Source organism: Hylobates moloch, unplaced genomic scaffold (assembly GCF_009828535.3).
Source record: "Hylobates moloch isolate HMO894 unplaced genomic scaffold, HMol_V3 SCAFFOLD_10, whole genome shotgun sequence".
In the NCBI taxonomy this organism is placed as follows: Eukaryota; Metazoa; Chordata; class Mammalia; order Primates; family Hylobatidae; genus Hylobates; species Hylobates moloch.
In genome coordinates this window covers 23,197,181-23,214,802 of record NW_026652285.1, presented here as the reverse complement: position 1 = coordinate 23,214,802, position 17,622 = coordinate 23,197,181, and the positions used below count along the sequence as shown (strand labels likewise).

The 17,622-nt window shown below is 42.1% G+C and overlaps 1 protein-coding gene across 19 annotated transcripts in view; it reads right to left on the bottom strand.

Annotated features, from left to right (window-relative positions):
* CDK12 (cyclin dependent kinase 12) overlaps positions 1–17,622 on the bottom strand; it is a 110,130-nt gene that overhangs the window by 41,998 nt on the left and 50,510 nt on the right. For all 19 annotated transcript variants that reach the window (XR_009215118.1, XR_009215121.1, XR_009215114.1 and 16 more), the window contains 6 exons: positions 15,974–16,075; positions 11,776–11,853; positions 10,025–10,141; positions 7,473–7,604; positions 2,703–2,914; positions 1,268–1,720 (listed from right to left, as the gene is read on the bottom strand). Coding sequence is in view for 5 of the 19 variants with exons in the window: in XM_058444930.1 (XP_058300913.1) it covers positions 1,268–1,720; positions 2,703–2,914; positions 7,473–7,604; positions 10,025–10,141; positions 11,776–11,853; positions 15,974–16,075 (1,094 nt within the window). In the remaining 14 variants the exon portion in view is untranslated. The remainder of the gene's footprint in view (positions 1–1,267; positions 1,721–2,702; positions 2,915–7,472; positions 7,605–10,024; positions 10,142–11,775; positions 11,854–15,973; positions 16,076–17,622) is intronic.

Sequence of the window (17,622 nt, the reverse complement as noted above, 5' to 3'; positions counted from 1 at the left end):
AGACTCCGTCTCCAAAAACAAACAAACAAATAAACAAACAAACAAAACCCTTCATTTTACTCATCTGATTTCAACTTATCACCCTTCCCAATAAGTACAGAATAGCAAAACAGCAGCCCAATTAATAGGCTGTCACCTTCTCTGGCTTATACAGTCTGCCCTCTGGTGGAAGTGCTAATTAACAGTGAAATGGCCAAATAGAGATAGCAGGGGTGAAACAAGAACAAGTGAGCCACTGTAGAGGCATCAGCTGAATAATCCAGGGGTGACTGCAATAATTAGTTATGGCATTTCTACACTTCCCTCTGAAGTAAATCCAACAACTTCTGGCCATAGGCCAGGCCTTAAAACATATACTCTCTGCACCACCTCATATGAAATGTGAATGTAGGACTCTAAAGTTGAAGATTAGTATACCTCTTCAGCCCTCGAGCCTCTTCTTATTCCCCAATTCATGGGGTCTTCATTGACAGTGAGAATTTCCAAGGAGTTAAAAACATTTTTACATAAGTAAAGATTTTACAAATATACTGTGAATCAGAATTAAAGAATTTAAACTGCTTTTCCCTCTAATAAATTGCATGCTATGGTCATGTGAGATTAAAGTATAACTTATCCCCATTTTCCTTTTTTTCTTTATAATATACACACTTCCTGATCTGGGGTCCATTCAATTGCTTCTATCAGAAACAGATTTAAAGGAATTGTTCTTATACACTATTATTTTTGGGAAAAGAAATGTATAGTGTTAATTATCTACTCAGAAATATTCCCAAATTATTCTTCAGGAAATTAACAATGATATTTTATTAGGGTTTTCTTGATTGTATCTTCCAGGAAAGACTGGCATTCAGCATCCACTCCACTAGAGGTAAAGAAGTATAGTCTGATAATGGTTTGTTTGGAAGTCAGATTTCCAAGTGCTAGGACTAGTTGGCCACCACACACAGTTCAAGATGTGTGGTTCAAGATGCATCACTAGCTATGGTTGTGGTTTCCTTGGTTAGAACACAGGGGCTTTACTTACCTATCTCCTAGGAAGTGGAAAAACAATCAGTATAGGAAAGGTGCTTTGGGAAGCTTTGAGACTTAAATAAAAGAAGCCAAGCAAGAAATACATTACTTGGTGCTATGTTCTCCTGTAGACTAGGTTACAGAATAACTGAAACCAAGGCCACTGATGTGGGGAAAAAAAAATGTTAAGAGATTTTTAAGAGGGTTATCAACAGCACCTGAGCTCAATGAGATTCATGACCGGTCTGTTTACCTGCTGCCTCCTCCTGTGGCATTGTGGGAGTTCTTCGGGGCCCCTGTGGCCCACTGTTCTTGTCACTGTTGTTTTCCTCCAGACTGCCTGCCGGCTCTTGGGTTTTCATCAGCTGACTCAAGAGAACTGCCAAAATATTCTGCATGTCAGCTGGTGTGCTTGAAGCTTCAAGGGTCGTCTGTTCTGCTGAAGGCAGGATCACTGGGGCAGAGGGTGCTTCCTTCAGAGACTCCTCTGGGGCCATGGTCTCTGAGTCCTGCTGCTGGGAAGTAGCTTCCGTCAGGGCACTGATGGATTGGTTCAGGGTTTCCAGCTGCTGCTGCATCTCTGGGTTGGAGTGGATGTTAAGCAGCTGTGCCATTTGAGAGATGCTCAGGTCGGTTTGGCTCTGCAGCAGGTTTAATAACACTGCCAATTCACTTTGATTCAGCTGTTGTGTGATGTCACCAAGGCCTGTTGAAAGACAGTGAAACCAATATAAGAGGATGAGATAGGCCAAGGGCCCTTTGCCTTCTTCAACTGGCAACAGCAACTTACAATATCCAAAAAATGAAATTTTCATTTTAAATGTCTCATTTTTTCATGCCTCAAAATGTCATGACACAGTTTGTTATTCTTTATGTTTTCGCTTAAGAAATACAGGCACTAATAACTAAAATATCTCTGGATTGTGCATAAAAGTGACTTCACTTTATCTGTATTCTTCAAGTTCTGTGATTTTCAGTCCTTTATTGTACATCAGAATTATTAAGAGAGATTAAAAAATCTCTCCTATTCAGATGCCTCAGGACCCATCCCTAGAGATAGGCAATCATATAGGCATATTTGTTTTTAAAGCTTCCAGGATGATTCTAATGTATAGCCAGTACCGAGAGCCATTGCTATAAGTGAAGAGGGGAGGGAAAGTGAACCAGAAAAAGAGTATCTTTTGTCCCGAAGAATTGGTCATAACGCAGGAGAACTACTTTGTTGTAATAGTTCAATATGACATAGTTTCAGATACATTTAGATCAAAATAACAGTCTATAGAACAACATTTAGCAATTGTAATTTAACACGATTAGATTCTACGAAGGTCTCATCAAATCTAATATAAACAAGACTCCAAATTACGTGTTTTATAAAGTCATGGGTGAACTAACCTTAAATTAAATTTGGCTTACCTAATTCACTGATTTATGCCACACATCTAATTGAGATACAGTGTTCCGTACATATTTCAGGAAAGGAAAATGATCTATTGTAGACTTTCTGGACCATATGTACAAAACTTGGTTAATCTCCTTCTCGCCATAATGAGGACATTAACCTCTTTCCTAATGGTTTACTGGACAAAAACTAAAAAACAGACACACACACAAACTCCTTACACTTGACCTTCAAAACCTGCCAAATACGCTTAGTAAAAGCACAAAGGCCCCATTCTGGCACTGACCTATTGCATCCCCAGCCCCAGACTCCACCTTGCCAGGAGCAGGCTGAGGTGGTGCTGGGCTGCTGTTCTTCACAGGCTCCGTACTTGTTCCTGAGGTAGTTTCTTTTCGAGAAGTTTTGGATGGAGGTGGCTCTTCCACTACAACACCACTTTGTCGCTGACGTCGCCGTTTCTTACTCCACAACTCATGGCAATCCTGCCAGTGGGGGAGGCTGGAAAAAGACAAAGCAAAGGGGAAATATGTATGGGAATGCAGCAGTGAATGAATGGAGGAGCAAAGGATTAAAATGGGAAGGCAAAGACTGTGGGAAATGTAAAGAATAAGGAAAACAAAAATAACCAAAAAAGTTAGTAAGTAGGTAACAGCAGTGTAAAATAAATCATGGCAGATGGTAGTCTGAGGAAATAAAAGTACAAAAGTCCAAGAAAGTTACATAGTGAGAAAGGAGGATCTTGCTAATACTAGGTACAGACTAGCTATATAAATTCCCATATAAATACTGTCTTTCCTTGGCATAACAAGAATAAAGGAGAACTGTATTGGTCAAGTTTCAGTAGGGAATAAAGAGGAGGACAGTAATGGCTGGCTTGTTAATGTACACAGAAGGTCGAGGAAAGGTGGTGACTTAAACCATGGAACCATGTATCATGATCAAAACATCTCTGTGCAAAATCAACTTATGTGTAATTTGGTTTGTAAGGACCAAAGACTAGTTCTTTCCCCTTTCTGCCCACAGAATTTCCATGACTGGATATCAACTTGCTCGTCTGTGGAGTTCAGCACTATGTATAACTTAGTCCAGACTCTCCCATACAACCAGGCCAAGTAGGTCAAATCTTACTATAAAAATCTCTTTATAATAGGAGTTCCCAAATTTCAGTAAAACCCTTATATATTTCAAGTCATATTCAATGTATCAATATTCTAGTGTAATAAATGAATTTGGCTGGGTGCAGCAGTTCACGCCTGTAATCCCAGCACTTTGGGAGGTAGAGGCAGGCAGATCATGAGGTCAGGAGTTCGAGACTAGCCTGGCAACATGGTGAAACCTCGTCTCTGCTAAAAATACAAAAATTAGCCAAGTGTGGTGGTGTGTGCCTGTAATCCCAGCTACTAAGGAGGCTGAGGCAGGAGGATTGCTTGAACCCAGGAGGTGGAGGCTGCAGTGAGCCGAGATCACACCATTGCACTCCAGCCTGAGCAACAGAACAAGAGTCTGTCTCAAAAAAATTAATGAATTTGGACATTTCTTTGCAGCAATCAGATTTAGAATTACTACCTACTCATGAACTAACATCCTATCCATTTTTAAGACACGCAGTCTTTCTTAAGGTAAGAAAACGACCCCAAAAATTTGACATTAATGTTATAATACTGTCACTGACAAATTCAAAGATAAAATACTTTTTTTTTCTTTTGAGACAGTCTTGCTCTGTTGCCCAGGCTAGAGTGCAGTGGTGCAATCTCGGTTCACTGCAACCTCTGCCTCCCAGGTTCAAGCGATTCTCCTCCCTTAGTCTCCCTGAGTAGCTGGGACTACAGGTACACGCCACTACGACTGGCTAATTTTTGTATTTTTTAGTAGAGACGGGGTTTCACTATGTTGGCCCAACTGGTCTCAAACTCATGACCTCAGGTGATCTGCCTGCCTCAGCCTCCCAAAGTGCTGGGATTACAAGCGTGAGCCACCATGCCAGGCCAGATAAAAGACTTTTTATGTGCTATAATGTGGGATATGAACCTCTGAAGATCCAATACAATACAGAGGCATTCATAAGATTTTAATGAAATAGACATATTAAAAGATCATATTTCTTTTATGTTACTTTAATTTTTTGAGATGGAGTATCACTCTATGGTCCAGGCAGGAGTGCACTGGCACAATCTCGGCTCACTGCAACCTCTACCTCCCGAGTTCAGGCGATTCTCCTCCCTCAGCCTCCCGAGTAGCCAGGACTACAAGCACACACCACCACACCCGGTTAATTTTTCGTATTTTTAGGAGAGATAGGGTTTTACCATGTTGGCCAGGCTCTCTTGAACTCCTGACCTCAGGTGATCCATCCACCTCGGCCTCCCAAAGTGCTGCGATTACAGGTGTGAGCAACCGCGCTTGACCGAAAGATCTTATTTCTTACATCAAAATTCAGTAATCTGGCCGGGCGCGGTGGCTCACGCCTATAATCGCAGCACTTTGGGAGGCCGAGGCAGGCGAATCACCTGAGGTCAGGAACTGGAGACAAGCCTGGTCAACATGGTGAAACCTCGTCTCTACTAAAAATACAAAAATTAGCCAGCTGTAGTGCTGGGCTCCTGTAATCCAGCTACTCAGGAGGCTAAGGCACGAGAATCGCTTGAAGTCGGGAGGTGGAGGTTGCAGTGAGCTGAGATTGCGCCACTGCACTCCAGCCTGGGTGACAGAGTGAGAGACCCTGTCTCAGAAAAAAAAACAAAAACAAAAACTAGCAGTGATGCAAACCATTTAAAACTGGGACTGTCGGCCAGGCTCAGTGGCTCAAGCCTGTAATCCCACCACTTTCGGAGGCCGAGGCAGGCAGATCACCTGAGGTCGGGACTTCAAGACCAGTCTCACCAATATGGCGAAACTCTGTTTCTACTAAAAATACAAAATTAGCCAGGCATGGGGGCGCATGCCTGTAATCCCAGCTACTCGGGAGGCTGAGGCAGGAGAAACGCTTGTGGTGAGTCGAGATCACACCACTGCACTCCAGCCTGGGCAACAAGAGTGAAACTCTGTCTCAAAAAAAAATAATAACAAAAAAAACCCCAAAAAACTGGGACTATCTCTGCAAGTGTGAGATATACATGGTCACCAGAGACATGCATGATTCCAGCAGAAGGAATGGCTAAGAGCAAAAACCAGAAGGCGAAACATGTGTCTCCTGCCTGCAATCCCACGACTTTGGAAGGCTAGGCGGGAGAATCACTTGAGCCCAGGAGTTTGAGACAGTCTGGGCAACATTGTGAGACCCCATTCCTACAATTAGAAAAAAAAAAAAAAGGCTGGGAGTGGTGGCTCACGCCTGTAATCCCAACACTTTGGGAGGCTGAGGCAGGCAGATCACCTGAAGTCAGGAGTTTGAGACCAGCTTGGCCAACATGGTGAAACCCTGTCTCTACTAAAAATACAAAAAAATTAGTTGGGCGTGGTGGCCTGTGCCTGTAATCCCAGCTACTCAGGAGGCTGGGACAGGAGAATGGCTTGAATCCAGGAGGTAGAGGTTGCAGTGAGCCGAGATCACGCCACTGCACTCCAGCCTGGGCGACAAAGCAAGACTCCGTCTCGGAAAAAACAAAAAAGGCTGGGAGTGGTAGCTCACACCTGTAATCCCGGCACTTTGGGAGGCTGAGGCGGGCGGATCACCTGAGGCCAGGAGTTCAAGATCAGCCCGGCCAACGTGATGAAACCCTGTCTATACTAAAAATACAAAAATTAGCCAGGCATGGTGGCGTAATTCCAGCTACTTGGGAGGCTGAGGCAGGAGAATTGCTTGAAACCGGGAGGCGGAGATTGCAGTGAGCCGATATTGCACCACTGCACTCCAGCCTGGATGCCAAGAGTGAAACTCCGTCTCAAAACACACAAACAAACAAACAGGCCAGGCACGGTCGGTCACACCTGTGATCCCAGCACTGTGAGAGGCCAAGATGGGCAGGAGTTCAAGACCAACATGGTGAAACCCCATCTCTACTAAAAATACAAAAAAAATGGCCGGGCACAGTGGCTCATGCCTGTAATCCCAGCACTTTGGGAGGCCGAGGCGAGCGGATCACCTGAGGTCGGGAGTTCGAGACCAACCCGACCAACATGGAGAAACTGTCTCTACTAAAAACACAAAATTAGCTGGGCATGGTGGCACGTGCCTGTAATTCCAGCTACTTGGGAAGGCTGAGACAGGTGAATCGCTTGAACCTGGGAAGCGGAGGTTGTGGTGAGCTGAGATTGCGCCATTGTACTCCAGCCTGGGGAACAAGAGCGAAACTCTGTCTCAAAAAAACAAAACAAAACAAAAATACAAAAAAATTAGCCGGGTATGGTGGCAGGCACCTGTAATCCTAGCTACTTGCAAGGCTGAGGCAGGAGAATCGCTTGAACCCGGGAGGTGGAGGAGGCAGAGCAAGATTCCATCACAAAACAACAACAACAACGAAAAAAATACGCCGGGCGCAGTGGCTTACGCCTGTAATCCCAGCACTTTGGGAGGCCAGGGTGGGTCACCTGAGGTCAGGAGTTCGAGACCAGCCGGGCCAGCGAGGTGTAACCCCGTCTCTACTAAAAATACAAAAATTAGCTGGGTGTGGTGGTGTGTGCCTGTAGTCCCAGCTACTCGGGAGGCTGAGGCAGGAGAATCACTTGAACCCTGCAGAGGTTGCAGTGAGCTGAGTTGCGCCACTGCACTCCAGCCTGGACGACAGAGACTCTGTCTCAAAAATAAATAAATAAATAAACAAACCCACAAAAATCTAAAAGGAATACTTTCAAAGAGGCTCTATAGAACAGTATTCTGGGATGGAGATCCAGGGACAAAAGAAGATAGCTTGAGTCAAATTAGAACGAGTATCAAAGCTAAATCTATTACTTATATAAAGAAAAAAACAACAAAGATAAAAAAACAAACCTCAACCATAATACTCAAAGACACCTCTTCATTTGGGTCTTACTGGGCATTTGTGGTTCTTTTATGAGTTTCTCATCGTCTAAAGCCCAGGGAAAGGTTTAGGGTCACAACATGGCTACCAGCACTTACTCTGGAGGAGCCATTTTGCTGAGTTCGACATCTTTCAGGAAGTCGCTCTGTAGGGTCTGTTCAGCTGTGCACCGCTTACTAGGATCTAGTGTCAGCATGTGGTCCAATAAATCAAGTGCTGCAGAAGGAATGCTATGGAAAAGAACACAGAAAGGACAAGTTCACAATGACCCTACAGTTCTCAAATTTGTAATTTTGTTTCAAAGGGTCTCACACCTGTAATTCCAGCACTTTGGGAGGCCAAGGTAGGAGGACTGCTTGAGGCCAGAAGTTTGAGATCAACCTGGGCAACATACTGAGACCTCATCTCTACAAATATATATATTTTTTAATTAGCTGGGTGCAGTGCTGTGCACCCTGTAGTCTCAGCTATTTAGGAGGCTGACATTGGAAAATCACTTGAGCCTAGGAATTTGAGGTTGCAATGAGTTCTTACTGCACAACTGCATTCCAGCCTGGGCAACAGAGGAAGAGCCCATCTCTTAAAAAAAAAAAAAAAAAAGGATGCGCAATGGTGGCTCATGCCTATAGTCCCACCCAGCACTTTGGGAGGCTGAAGCGAGTGGATCGTTTGAGGCCAGGAGTTCAGGACCAGCCTGGCCAACACAGTGAAATCCCATTAGCCAGGCATGGTGATGCACGCCTGTAATCCTAGCTCCTCGGAGGGCTGAGAATAGCTTGGACCCAGGAGGCAGAGGTTGCAGTGAGCCAAGATCACACTGCTGCACTCCTCCAGCCTAGGTGACAGAATGAGACCTTTTCAAAAAACAAAAACAAAAACAAAAACAAAAAAAAAACAAAGTCTTTGAATTTCCATGTAAAACCAAAGAAAGGAAGCTGGAGGTTTGCTAACACAAGTAAGCAGATTTGCTCTCACATAGGATTTAAGAAATGCTGGGCCGGGCACAGTAGCTCATGCCTGTAATCCCAGCACTTTGTGGGGCTGAGGCGGGTGGATAATCTGAGGTCAGGAGTTCAAGACCTGCCTGGCTAACATGGTGAAACCCCGTTTCTACTAAAAATACAAAAAATTAGCTGGGTGTGGTGGCACGCGCCTGTAATCCTTGCTCCTCAGGAGGCTGAGGCAGGAAAATCACTTGAACCCAGGAGGCGGAGGTTGCAGTGAGCCGAGATGACGCCATTGCACTCTGGCTTGGGCAACAAGAGCGAAATCCCGTCTCAAAAACAAACAAACGAGAAATGCTGTGCTATAACACAAGTAAAAAATATGGCCAGTTCTGGCCAGGTGTGGTGGGCTTACACCTATAATCCCAGTTCTTTGGGAGGCTAAGGTGGGCAGATCACTTGAGGTTAGGAGTTCAAGACCAGCCTGGCCAACATGGTGAAATGCCATCTCTACTAAAAATACAAAAATTAACTGTGCGTGGTGGCGGGTGCCTGTAATTCCAGCTACTTGGAAGGCTGAGGCAGAAGAATTGCTTGAACCTGGGAGACGAAGGTTGTGGTGAGCCAAGATCGCGTCACTGCACTCCAACCTGGGTGACACATACAAAAATATGGCCAGTTCTATCCATCTATTAAAGTTAAAAAAAAAGTAAAATAAAATAACAGAGAGGGAAAAAAGTAAGAAGAAAACAAAACCAAAACATGGCCAGGCGTGGTAGCACAACCAGTGATCTTCCTGCCTCAGCCTCTCAAAGTTTAAGCCCAGCACTTTGGGAGGCTGAGGCAGGAAGATCACTTGAGCCCAGGAGCTCAAGACCAGCCTGGGCAACATTAGGAGACCCTATCTCTACACAGAAAAAAAAAATGCCAGGTGTGGTGGTGGGTGCCTGTGGTCCCAGCTATTCAGAAGGCTAAGGTGGGGCCGGACGTGGTGGCTCACGCCTATAATCCCAGCACTTTGGAAGGCTGAGGTGGGTGGATCACAAAGTCAGGAGTTCAAGACCAGCCTGGCCAACATGGTGAAACCCCGTCTCTAATAAAAATACAAAAATTAGCTGGGCGCAGTGGCAGAGGCCTGTAATCCCAACTACATTGGGAGGCTGAGGCAGGAGAATTACTTGAACTCGGGGGGCAGAGGTTACAGTGAGCCGAGATCATGCCACTGCACTCCAGCCTGGGCGGCAAAGTGAGACTCTGTCTCAAAAAAAAAAGCAAAAAAAAAGAAGGATAAGGTGGGAGGATTGCTTGAGCCCAGCAGCTCAAGGCTGCAGTGAGCCCTAAACGTGCCACTGCACTCCAGCCTGGACAACAGAGCAAGACCCTGTCTCAATTTAAAAAACAAACAAACAAACAAAACCCATGAAGCCAACAATTCCATTCTCTTTTTCTCATGGGAAGCTCAAGAACGCTATGAGAAAATTTATATATTGTTCAAAATAAAATGGTTTTCTATTGTCGAAAGCCTTCAGAAGAGAAAATTACAAAAGGGCTATGATAAAACTCATATACTGTTCAAAACTAAAATGTTTTCCTACACTGTGTTGCCATGATAAATTGGGACAACATTAACTCCCCAGACCAGGAAAAAGTCTAGTCCCAACACCAGCCAAACACAGAAATGAGATGTACATCTTCCCCAAACTCACAAAGAGAATTCTTCTCGTAGACGCCTTCGATATTGCTTCTTCGGTTTCATGGTGTTGAAGTAGGGCAGTTTGATAACATCAGGCCACACAGCTGGACAAGGGCTACCACAGAGTCGGCTGAAAACAAAGCAAAAGCAAGAACAATGGAGTGAGTCAACATCATGAATTCTGGAGGTTTCAGAAGCAGAAATTATTACCTCCTGAGGTCTGGGGAATCTTTGCTTATTACATTAGAGGGCATGCAGAAGGGAAAATATGACATTACTGCTTTAAGGACAGAAAGGCATAGAATAGAAAGAACTGTTTATAACAGAGCAAAGAAAAAATACTGGGATAATAATCCTAAATGATCCACATTATTTGGATTTGTGAAATGTTTTAATGCCCCCATACAGGTTTTTATTACCAGTTTTGTTCTGTTCAGTTAATACTAATTACAAAGGGCTAAGTTGGTCCTATAGTATCCCTACAGGGTAAACTGTGAGATGAGAAGAGAGTATAAGACTGAAAATTTTCAGAGATAATCAACCGTTTACTAAATAACAACAACAACAAAAAAATCACCTTTATCACCTTTAAAAAACGTCTACATTGGCCAGGCATGGTGGCTCACGCCTGTAATCCCAGCACTTTGGGAGGCCGAAGCGGGCGGATCACGAGGTCAGGAAATCGAGACCATCCTGGCTAACATGGTGAAACCCCGTCTCTACTAAAAATACAAAAAAATGAGCCGCGTGTGGTGGTGGGCACCTGTAGTCCCAGCTACTCGGGAGGCTGAGGCAGGAGAATGGCGTGAACCTGGGAGGTGCAGCCTGCAGTGAGCCGAGATCGTACCACTGCACTCCAGCCTGGGTGACAGAGTGAGACTCCGTCTCAAAAAAAAAAAAAAAAAGAAGTCTACATTAGGCTGGTGTGCTGGCTCATGAGTGTAATCCCAGCACTTTGGGAGGTCAAGGCGGGAGGATTGTTTGAGCCCAGGAGTTCCAGCTCAGGCAACAAACATAATGAGACCCTATCTCTACAAAACAAATGAACGAAAAATAGCTGGGACTACAGGTGTAGTCCAAGCTACTCAGGAGGGTAAGGTGGGAGGATCACTTGAGTGCAGGAGTTTGAGGCTGCAGTGAACTATGATCACACCACTGCACTCCAGTCTCGGTGACAGAGTGAGACCCTGTCTATTAAAAAAAAAAACAAAAAAACAAAAAACATTAGCCTGCTATATTCTTCCCTTTAATTTTACTGAAAAAAACAAAACAAAAACAAACCCACCCAAATGCCAGCCCAATCCTGGGCTTTCCCCAAATTTTCTATTATAGGTTGTATTTTATAACTATTTACATGCTATATACCTTACTAAACTCTAAATTCTTTGGAGGCGGGGACCTATTTTTTATCTCTGAATCCTAAAGTTTAACGTTAAAAGTAATCTGTTGTATAACAGGCTCAATAAATGTTTGCTGAATAAATTTAATCTAATCTGAGCTATGAATGGAAGAGCCATCCCAAAAATGGTATGCTTTTATATGAAGAGCTAATAAAAAATATGCAAGGTAAGATCTAAAAATTAGGTGAAATAAAACTTCTTTATATGTATAGCCTATGACAAAATATATGGTAAACCTGACTAAGAGAAACTTACTTGGACATAAGAAACATAAACTCATTCAGAATGACTAGAAAGTGTTACAAACTGGAGGATGAGAATACCTATCACACCTGGGCACTCAAGAGCACATGTACAGTTGTACCTGATCAGTTCTAGCTGAGCCAGTTCCAGATTGGCTTGAAAAATAGGCTTCTTTGTGAACAGTTCCCCAAGAATACATCTAGAAAAGGTAAAATTGAGAGGTCAGAAGAGAAATTCTTAGAGCCTATTTAAAGTGTCTCAAAAAATTTTTATATTATTAATATGTTGGGTTGCAAGCAAGATAAATAGCCCCAAATTTCAGTGTCTGAGTTTCCAAAGAGAAAATATTTCTTGCAGTGAAACAGACAGTATAAAGGATTTAAATTTACCAGCAGATCAAACTTTTGCCACCTATTAAGGACACTCTGTGATCAGAGAAAGGGAGTCAAGAGTCCTTTTCTATCATGCCATTGTAATTAAGGAAATAACTAAAGACAATTTTACAAGGATGCTCAAAATTAAAGAACAATACTAACAAAAAATAAATAAATAAACAAGGATGCTCTCTGCGGTTAGTTTCTATAAAGTTTGAATTCATTTTTGTTATTAATCTGCTGTGTAGAAGATGCACTATACTATAGCCCTCTTGGCACTGTATTGCAAATAAAATAATTTACTGTCATCAGCTAGGATCAGTTGGACTTTTTTTATTTTTATTTTTGGAGATAGAGTCTCACTCTGTCGCCCAGGCTGGAGTGCAGTGGCGCACTCTCCACTCACTGCAACCTTTGCCTTCTGGGTTCAAGTGATTCTCTGCCTCAGCTTTCCAAGAAGCTGGGACTACAGGCATACACCACCACACCCGGCTAATTTTTTTGTATTTTTAGTAGAATCTAGTGAATCTAACATGAATAAATCTCAAATCATTTATGCTGATTAAAAGAGTGGGGGAGTATATACTATATAATTCCATTTGTATAAAATTCTAGAAATAGAAATTAATCTATAGTGACAGAACGCAGAACAGTGGTTTGCCTGGGAAAGGGAGGGTATGGGTAGAGGAAAGGGATTACAAAAGGGCACAAGGAAACTGTGGTGGGTGATCATTATCTTGGCTGTGTTGATGGTTTCACTGGTGGATATATTATGTCAAAACATATCAAAATATATGCAGTTTATTTTATACTTCAATAAAAGTTTTAAATATTGAATGAATTTGATAAGGCTATACTAAAGTTTTCTGTACTATTCCTGTAACTTTTCCATACACTGAAATTATTTCAAAATAAATTAAAATAAAGGCTGAGCACAGCAGCTCATGCCTGTAATCCCAGCACTTTGGGAGGCCTAGGCAGGAGGATCACTTGAAGCCAGGAGTTCAAGACCAGCCTGGCAACATAGGAAGACCACATCTCTTTAAAATAGAAAAAAAAAGATTACATGAGTATTCCATACTTTTTGTTATATGCCTGAAATTTTTCATTTTTTTAAAGTGGAGAAAGAAAAAAAATGGTCGATGAATCTGTCTGATCTATGCTTTGAAATGAGACAAATACAAAACCAAATTTATACTTTTATTTTAAAATTCTTTAGTTTGACTTAATTTGAGAAAGCAAAACAAACCTAGCTTTTTAAGTAGCACTTTTCTGTTAGAATTTGGACCTTTAAACGAATTACGTTAAAACAACTTCAAAGACAAATTCTTACTTCCTATATTCTCTCAAACCCTATTCAGAGATGGAAAAGTAAAAGTAAAATTTAGGCCAGGCCCGGTGGCTGATGCCTGTAATCCTGGCACTGGGGGAGGCCAAGGTGGGAGGATTGCTTGAGCCCAGGAGTTTGAGACCACGCTGGGCAACGTAGTGAGATCCCAACTCTATAAAAAGAAAAAAAAAGTAAAATTTAATTCTGTTTTCAACATTAACTGCCACATCAAGTTCTAAGTGCAGTGTTGTCGTCACAGCAGGTAAAATCAGAGACATTTAAAAAAGAAAAAAAGAAAAAAAACCACTAGGTTTTCAGACTCCTGACATAATTTGCTGTACTAGTCTTTCCAGTATCTCCTCTTGATTCTAATTTGCACACTGAACTGTCATACCAATTCTCTACAAAAAATCCCATAAAAATATCTTCAGAGAGACTACCATGAATCACCAAAGTAGTAAGTTCACATCAAAACTCAAACAAAATCTTAATTCAATGAGCCACTGGGCTTTGAAGAATGTCTAACTTTCTGTAGTTTTAATTTCCAATTGTGTTTTCCTGTTTTCTTTTCTTTTGGTTTCCAGTCCTTTGGTGGGAAGACATCTTCGTTATGTAATCAACACTTTGCTACCGCTCTGAGGTGGCAGGCTGCACAGACTGAAATAATAGTACCGAACAGAGCTATGAACTTTCCTCATGCATCTTAATGGGGCGTTAACTTTAGAGCCTGGTTGTGACAATTTAAATGCTAATACTGTTAAAGCAAATTGTCCAGAACAAAAACACACCCAGCTTGAGTTAGTAAAATTTAACTAAAGCTTTATTTGATTTCGGTAGGCTACCACAGAAATTATGCTCTTTCTCCATCACTCCGTTGAATTTTAAAATAAAACCCCTGTAGTGCTCCTCTTAAAGACTGACATTAATAGAGGAAGGAAAAGAATGGAAAGAAGTGATTTGTTCCACTGGGAAGTATATATGTCAGAATTGTAAAGTATAAAGGTCAAGGACAGTGTGTGAGTGGGCATAAATCATACAACGTAAGATACAATTAACAAACATGGCCCATTTAAAACATCCATGCCCCAACACACAAACTGTGGTTTCTAAATATCATTTTCCACTAACAGGAACTAAGACTCCTTAAAGAAATGGATGATTCCAGGTTTGGGGGAGGAAATGAACAGGACAAGCATGGAACCAAAAACAAGATGGTTTTCTACTGTAACACTACTATGGTGTGTCAAAAGGACTCAAAATATAACCTGAATAAGCTCCCACTGGCCCAAGACCGGACAGTTTGAACAAGAATAAGCATAATAACCACAATGGATTAAGATACATGAAATAAGTTTAAATCCACGAGTTCATAATAAAACCAAAAACAAAAACATTTTTCATTGGTCATCTTTGAAGGATACTAGGAAACTACTTCATTATTTTGAAAACCGTTATATAAAATGAAAGAATTAACTTTTATCCTACCTTTTCTATATTATTTAGACCTGAGTTCAGCCAAACACATGGGAGGATATCTTTATATAAGTATTCCAATAAGAAATGATATAATTAGAATGTGACCATCATAAAATAACCACAAATTAATTAACAGATGTGGGCAATGGCCAAGTAACTGACAACATCCCAAAAAAAGACAATTACATATTATGGTACGTGTGTATAAATCTGCTCATTTAGAACTGCCCTAATAAGGCCATAATAAAAAGCTGACTAGTTTGTACTGGATTGTTTTGTTTTGTTGTTTCAAAATTCTCCACAGACAACATACTCATTTACTGCTTGTACTCTCTGGGCAGAGGCTCCCACTGCTCCCCACCTCCCAACTCTGATGTACCACTTATTATATAACTTTTGTTAGAAGTACTCAAAACCAGCTGTAAAGTAGTTTCAGGGTCTACTACCCTGACCCTGGGTGGGTGGTTAGGAATCAACCTTTAATCCATTTACAATTTGCGAAAAGTAAAACAGATAAGCTGGGTATGGCAACATGTGCCTGTAGTCACAGCTACTCAGGAGGCTGAGGCAGGAGGATTGCTTGAGCCCAGGAGTTCAAGGATATAGCATGCTATGATCATACTTATGAACAGCCACTGGACTCCAGAATGGGCAACATAGAAAGACTCCATCTCAAACAACAAAAAGATAAAAAATCATGCTAAAAAATACATATATATCATCACAAAGACACAATCTGCAAAATCCAGACTATAAAAGGCTGGATAGGACAAGTGAAATAGTTTCTTCTAATGAAATTATAAGGAAACAAAATAAATCAAAATTAGCTAACATAGAAGGGGAATGTAAAATTAAAAGATTTGATGTAATCAACTGCAAGCTATGAACCTTACTTGGATATCTTATTTGGATCTCAATTCACACAAAGTTTAAACAAAAAAAAGAAGAAATCTGTTTTTTAAAAAAAGGGTCTCTGACATTAAGAAATATTCAACAGATTTCCTGGAAATCTGGCCAAAAGTTTATCGCCATCCTTCTGAACTTAAGAAGAGCTCTAAAAAGCCAATGTACAGAGAAAATAAAGTACAAGTCAACAGTATGTAAGTTACAGACAAAAGAAAAAGTTAACAGAACCTTACCCACAGCTCCAAACATCTATGGCTGGTGTGTAACGTTCCTCTCCTAGCAGTAGTTCTGGAGGTCGGTACCACAAAGTAATGACTTTGTTTGTGTAAGGGCGGCTGAAATATAAAAAACAACCATGACATAAACTTACAATGGCTTCTGATGAAAAATATTCACATAACTAAATGCAAACAGAAATAGGTGCCAAATGAAGATGAGACTGAAAAACAAATCCAGAGCAACCTAACACTCCAAAAGCAAACTGGTCAGAAGTAAGACATGAAGAAATAACTTCCAGGCCTGACGTGGTGGCTCATGCCTGTAATACCAGCACTTTGAGAGACCTAAAGGGGAGAATCATTTGAGGCCAGTCTAAGACCAACCTGGTCAACATAGCAAGATCTCATCTCTATTTTTTTTTTTTTTTTTTTTGAGACAGAGTCTTGCTCTGTCCCTCAGGCTGGAGTGCAGTGGCGCCATCTCGGCTCATTGCAAGCTCCACCTCCCAGGTTCACGCCATTCTCCTGCCTCAGCCTCCCAAGTAGCTGGGGCTATAGGCGCCCACCACCAAGCTCCACTAATTTTTTGTATTTTTAGTACAGACAGAGTTTCACCATGTTAGCCAGGATGGTCTTGATCTCCCGACCTCGTGATCCACCCACCTCGGTCTCCCAAAGTGCTGGGATTACAAGTGTGAGCCACCGCACCCGGCCTATTAAAAAAAAAAGAAAAAAGGCCAGGCGCAGTGGCTCACGCCTGTAATCCCAGCACTTTGGGAGGCCAAGCCAGGCAGATCACCTAAGGTCGGGAGTTCGAGACCAGCATGACCAACATGGAGAAACCCCATCTCCACTAAAAATACAAAATTAGTCAGGCATGGCGGCACATGCCTGTAATCCCAGCTAGTCGGGAGGCTGAGGCAGGGGAATCGCTTGAACTCGGGAGGCAGAGGTTTCAGTGAGCCAAGATTGTGCCATTGCACTCCAGCCTGGGCAACAAGAGCAAATCTCCGGGAACGACAAAGGAAGAGAAGAGAAAAGAGAGAAAAAAATAACTTCCATTCTAATTTATTTATTCCAGCCAAGGGACGATTCAAGAATTTAGATAAAATTTGCTGCCTAAAATGTAAGTGATAACGCTTTCAGATAATTAGGGAACTCTGACAGTTGCTACAACTTGCAGAATACTAGAACATCTAGGAACAAAAAAGATTCTTGGCCGGGCGCGGTGGTGGCTCACGCCTGTAATCCCAGCACTTTGAGAAGCCGAGGCAGATGAATCACGAGGTCAAGAGTTTGAGACCAGCCTGGCCAACATGGTGAAACCCTGTCTCTACTAAAAATACAAAAAATTAGCTGGGTGTAGTGGCAGGCACCTGTAATACCAGCTACGTGGGAGGCTGAGGTAGGAGAATTGCTTGAACCCAAGAGGCAGAGGTTGCAGTGAGCCGAAATCACACCACTGCACTCCAGCCCAGGTGACAGAGTGAGACTCCGTCTCAAAAAAAAAAAAAAAAAAAAGAGATTCTTGGCCAGGTGCAGTGGCTCATGTCTGTAATCCCAGCACTTTGGGAGGCTGAGGCAGGTAGATAGCTTGAGCCTAAGAGTTCAAGACTACCCTAGGCAACATAGCAAAACCCTGTCTCTACTAAAAATACAAAAAT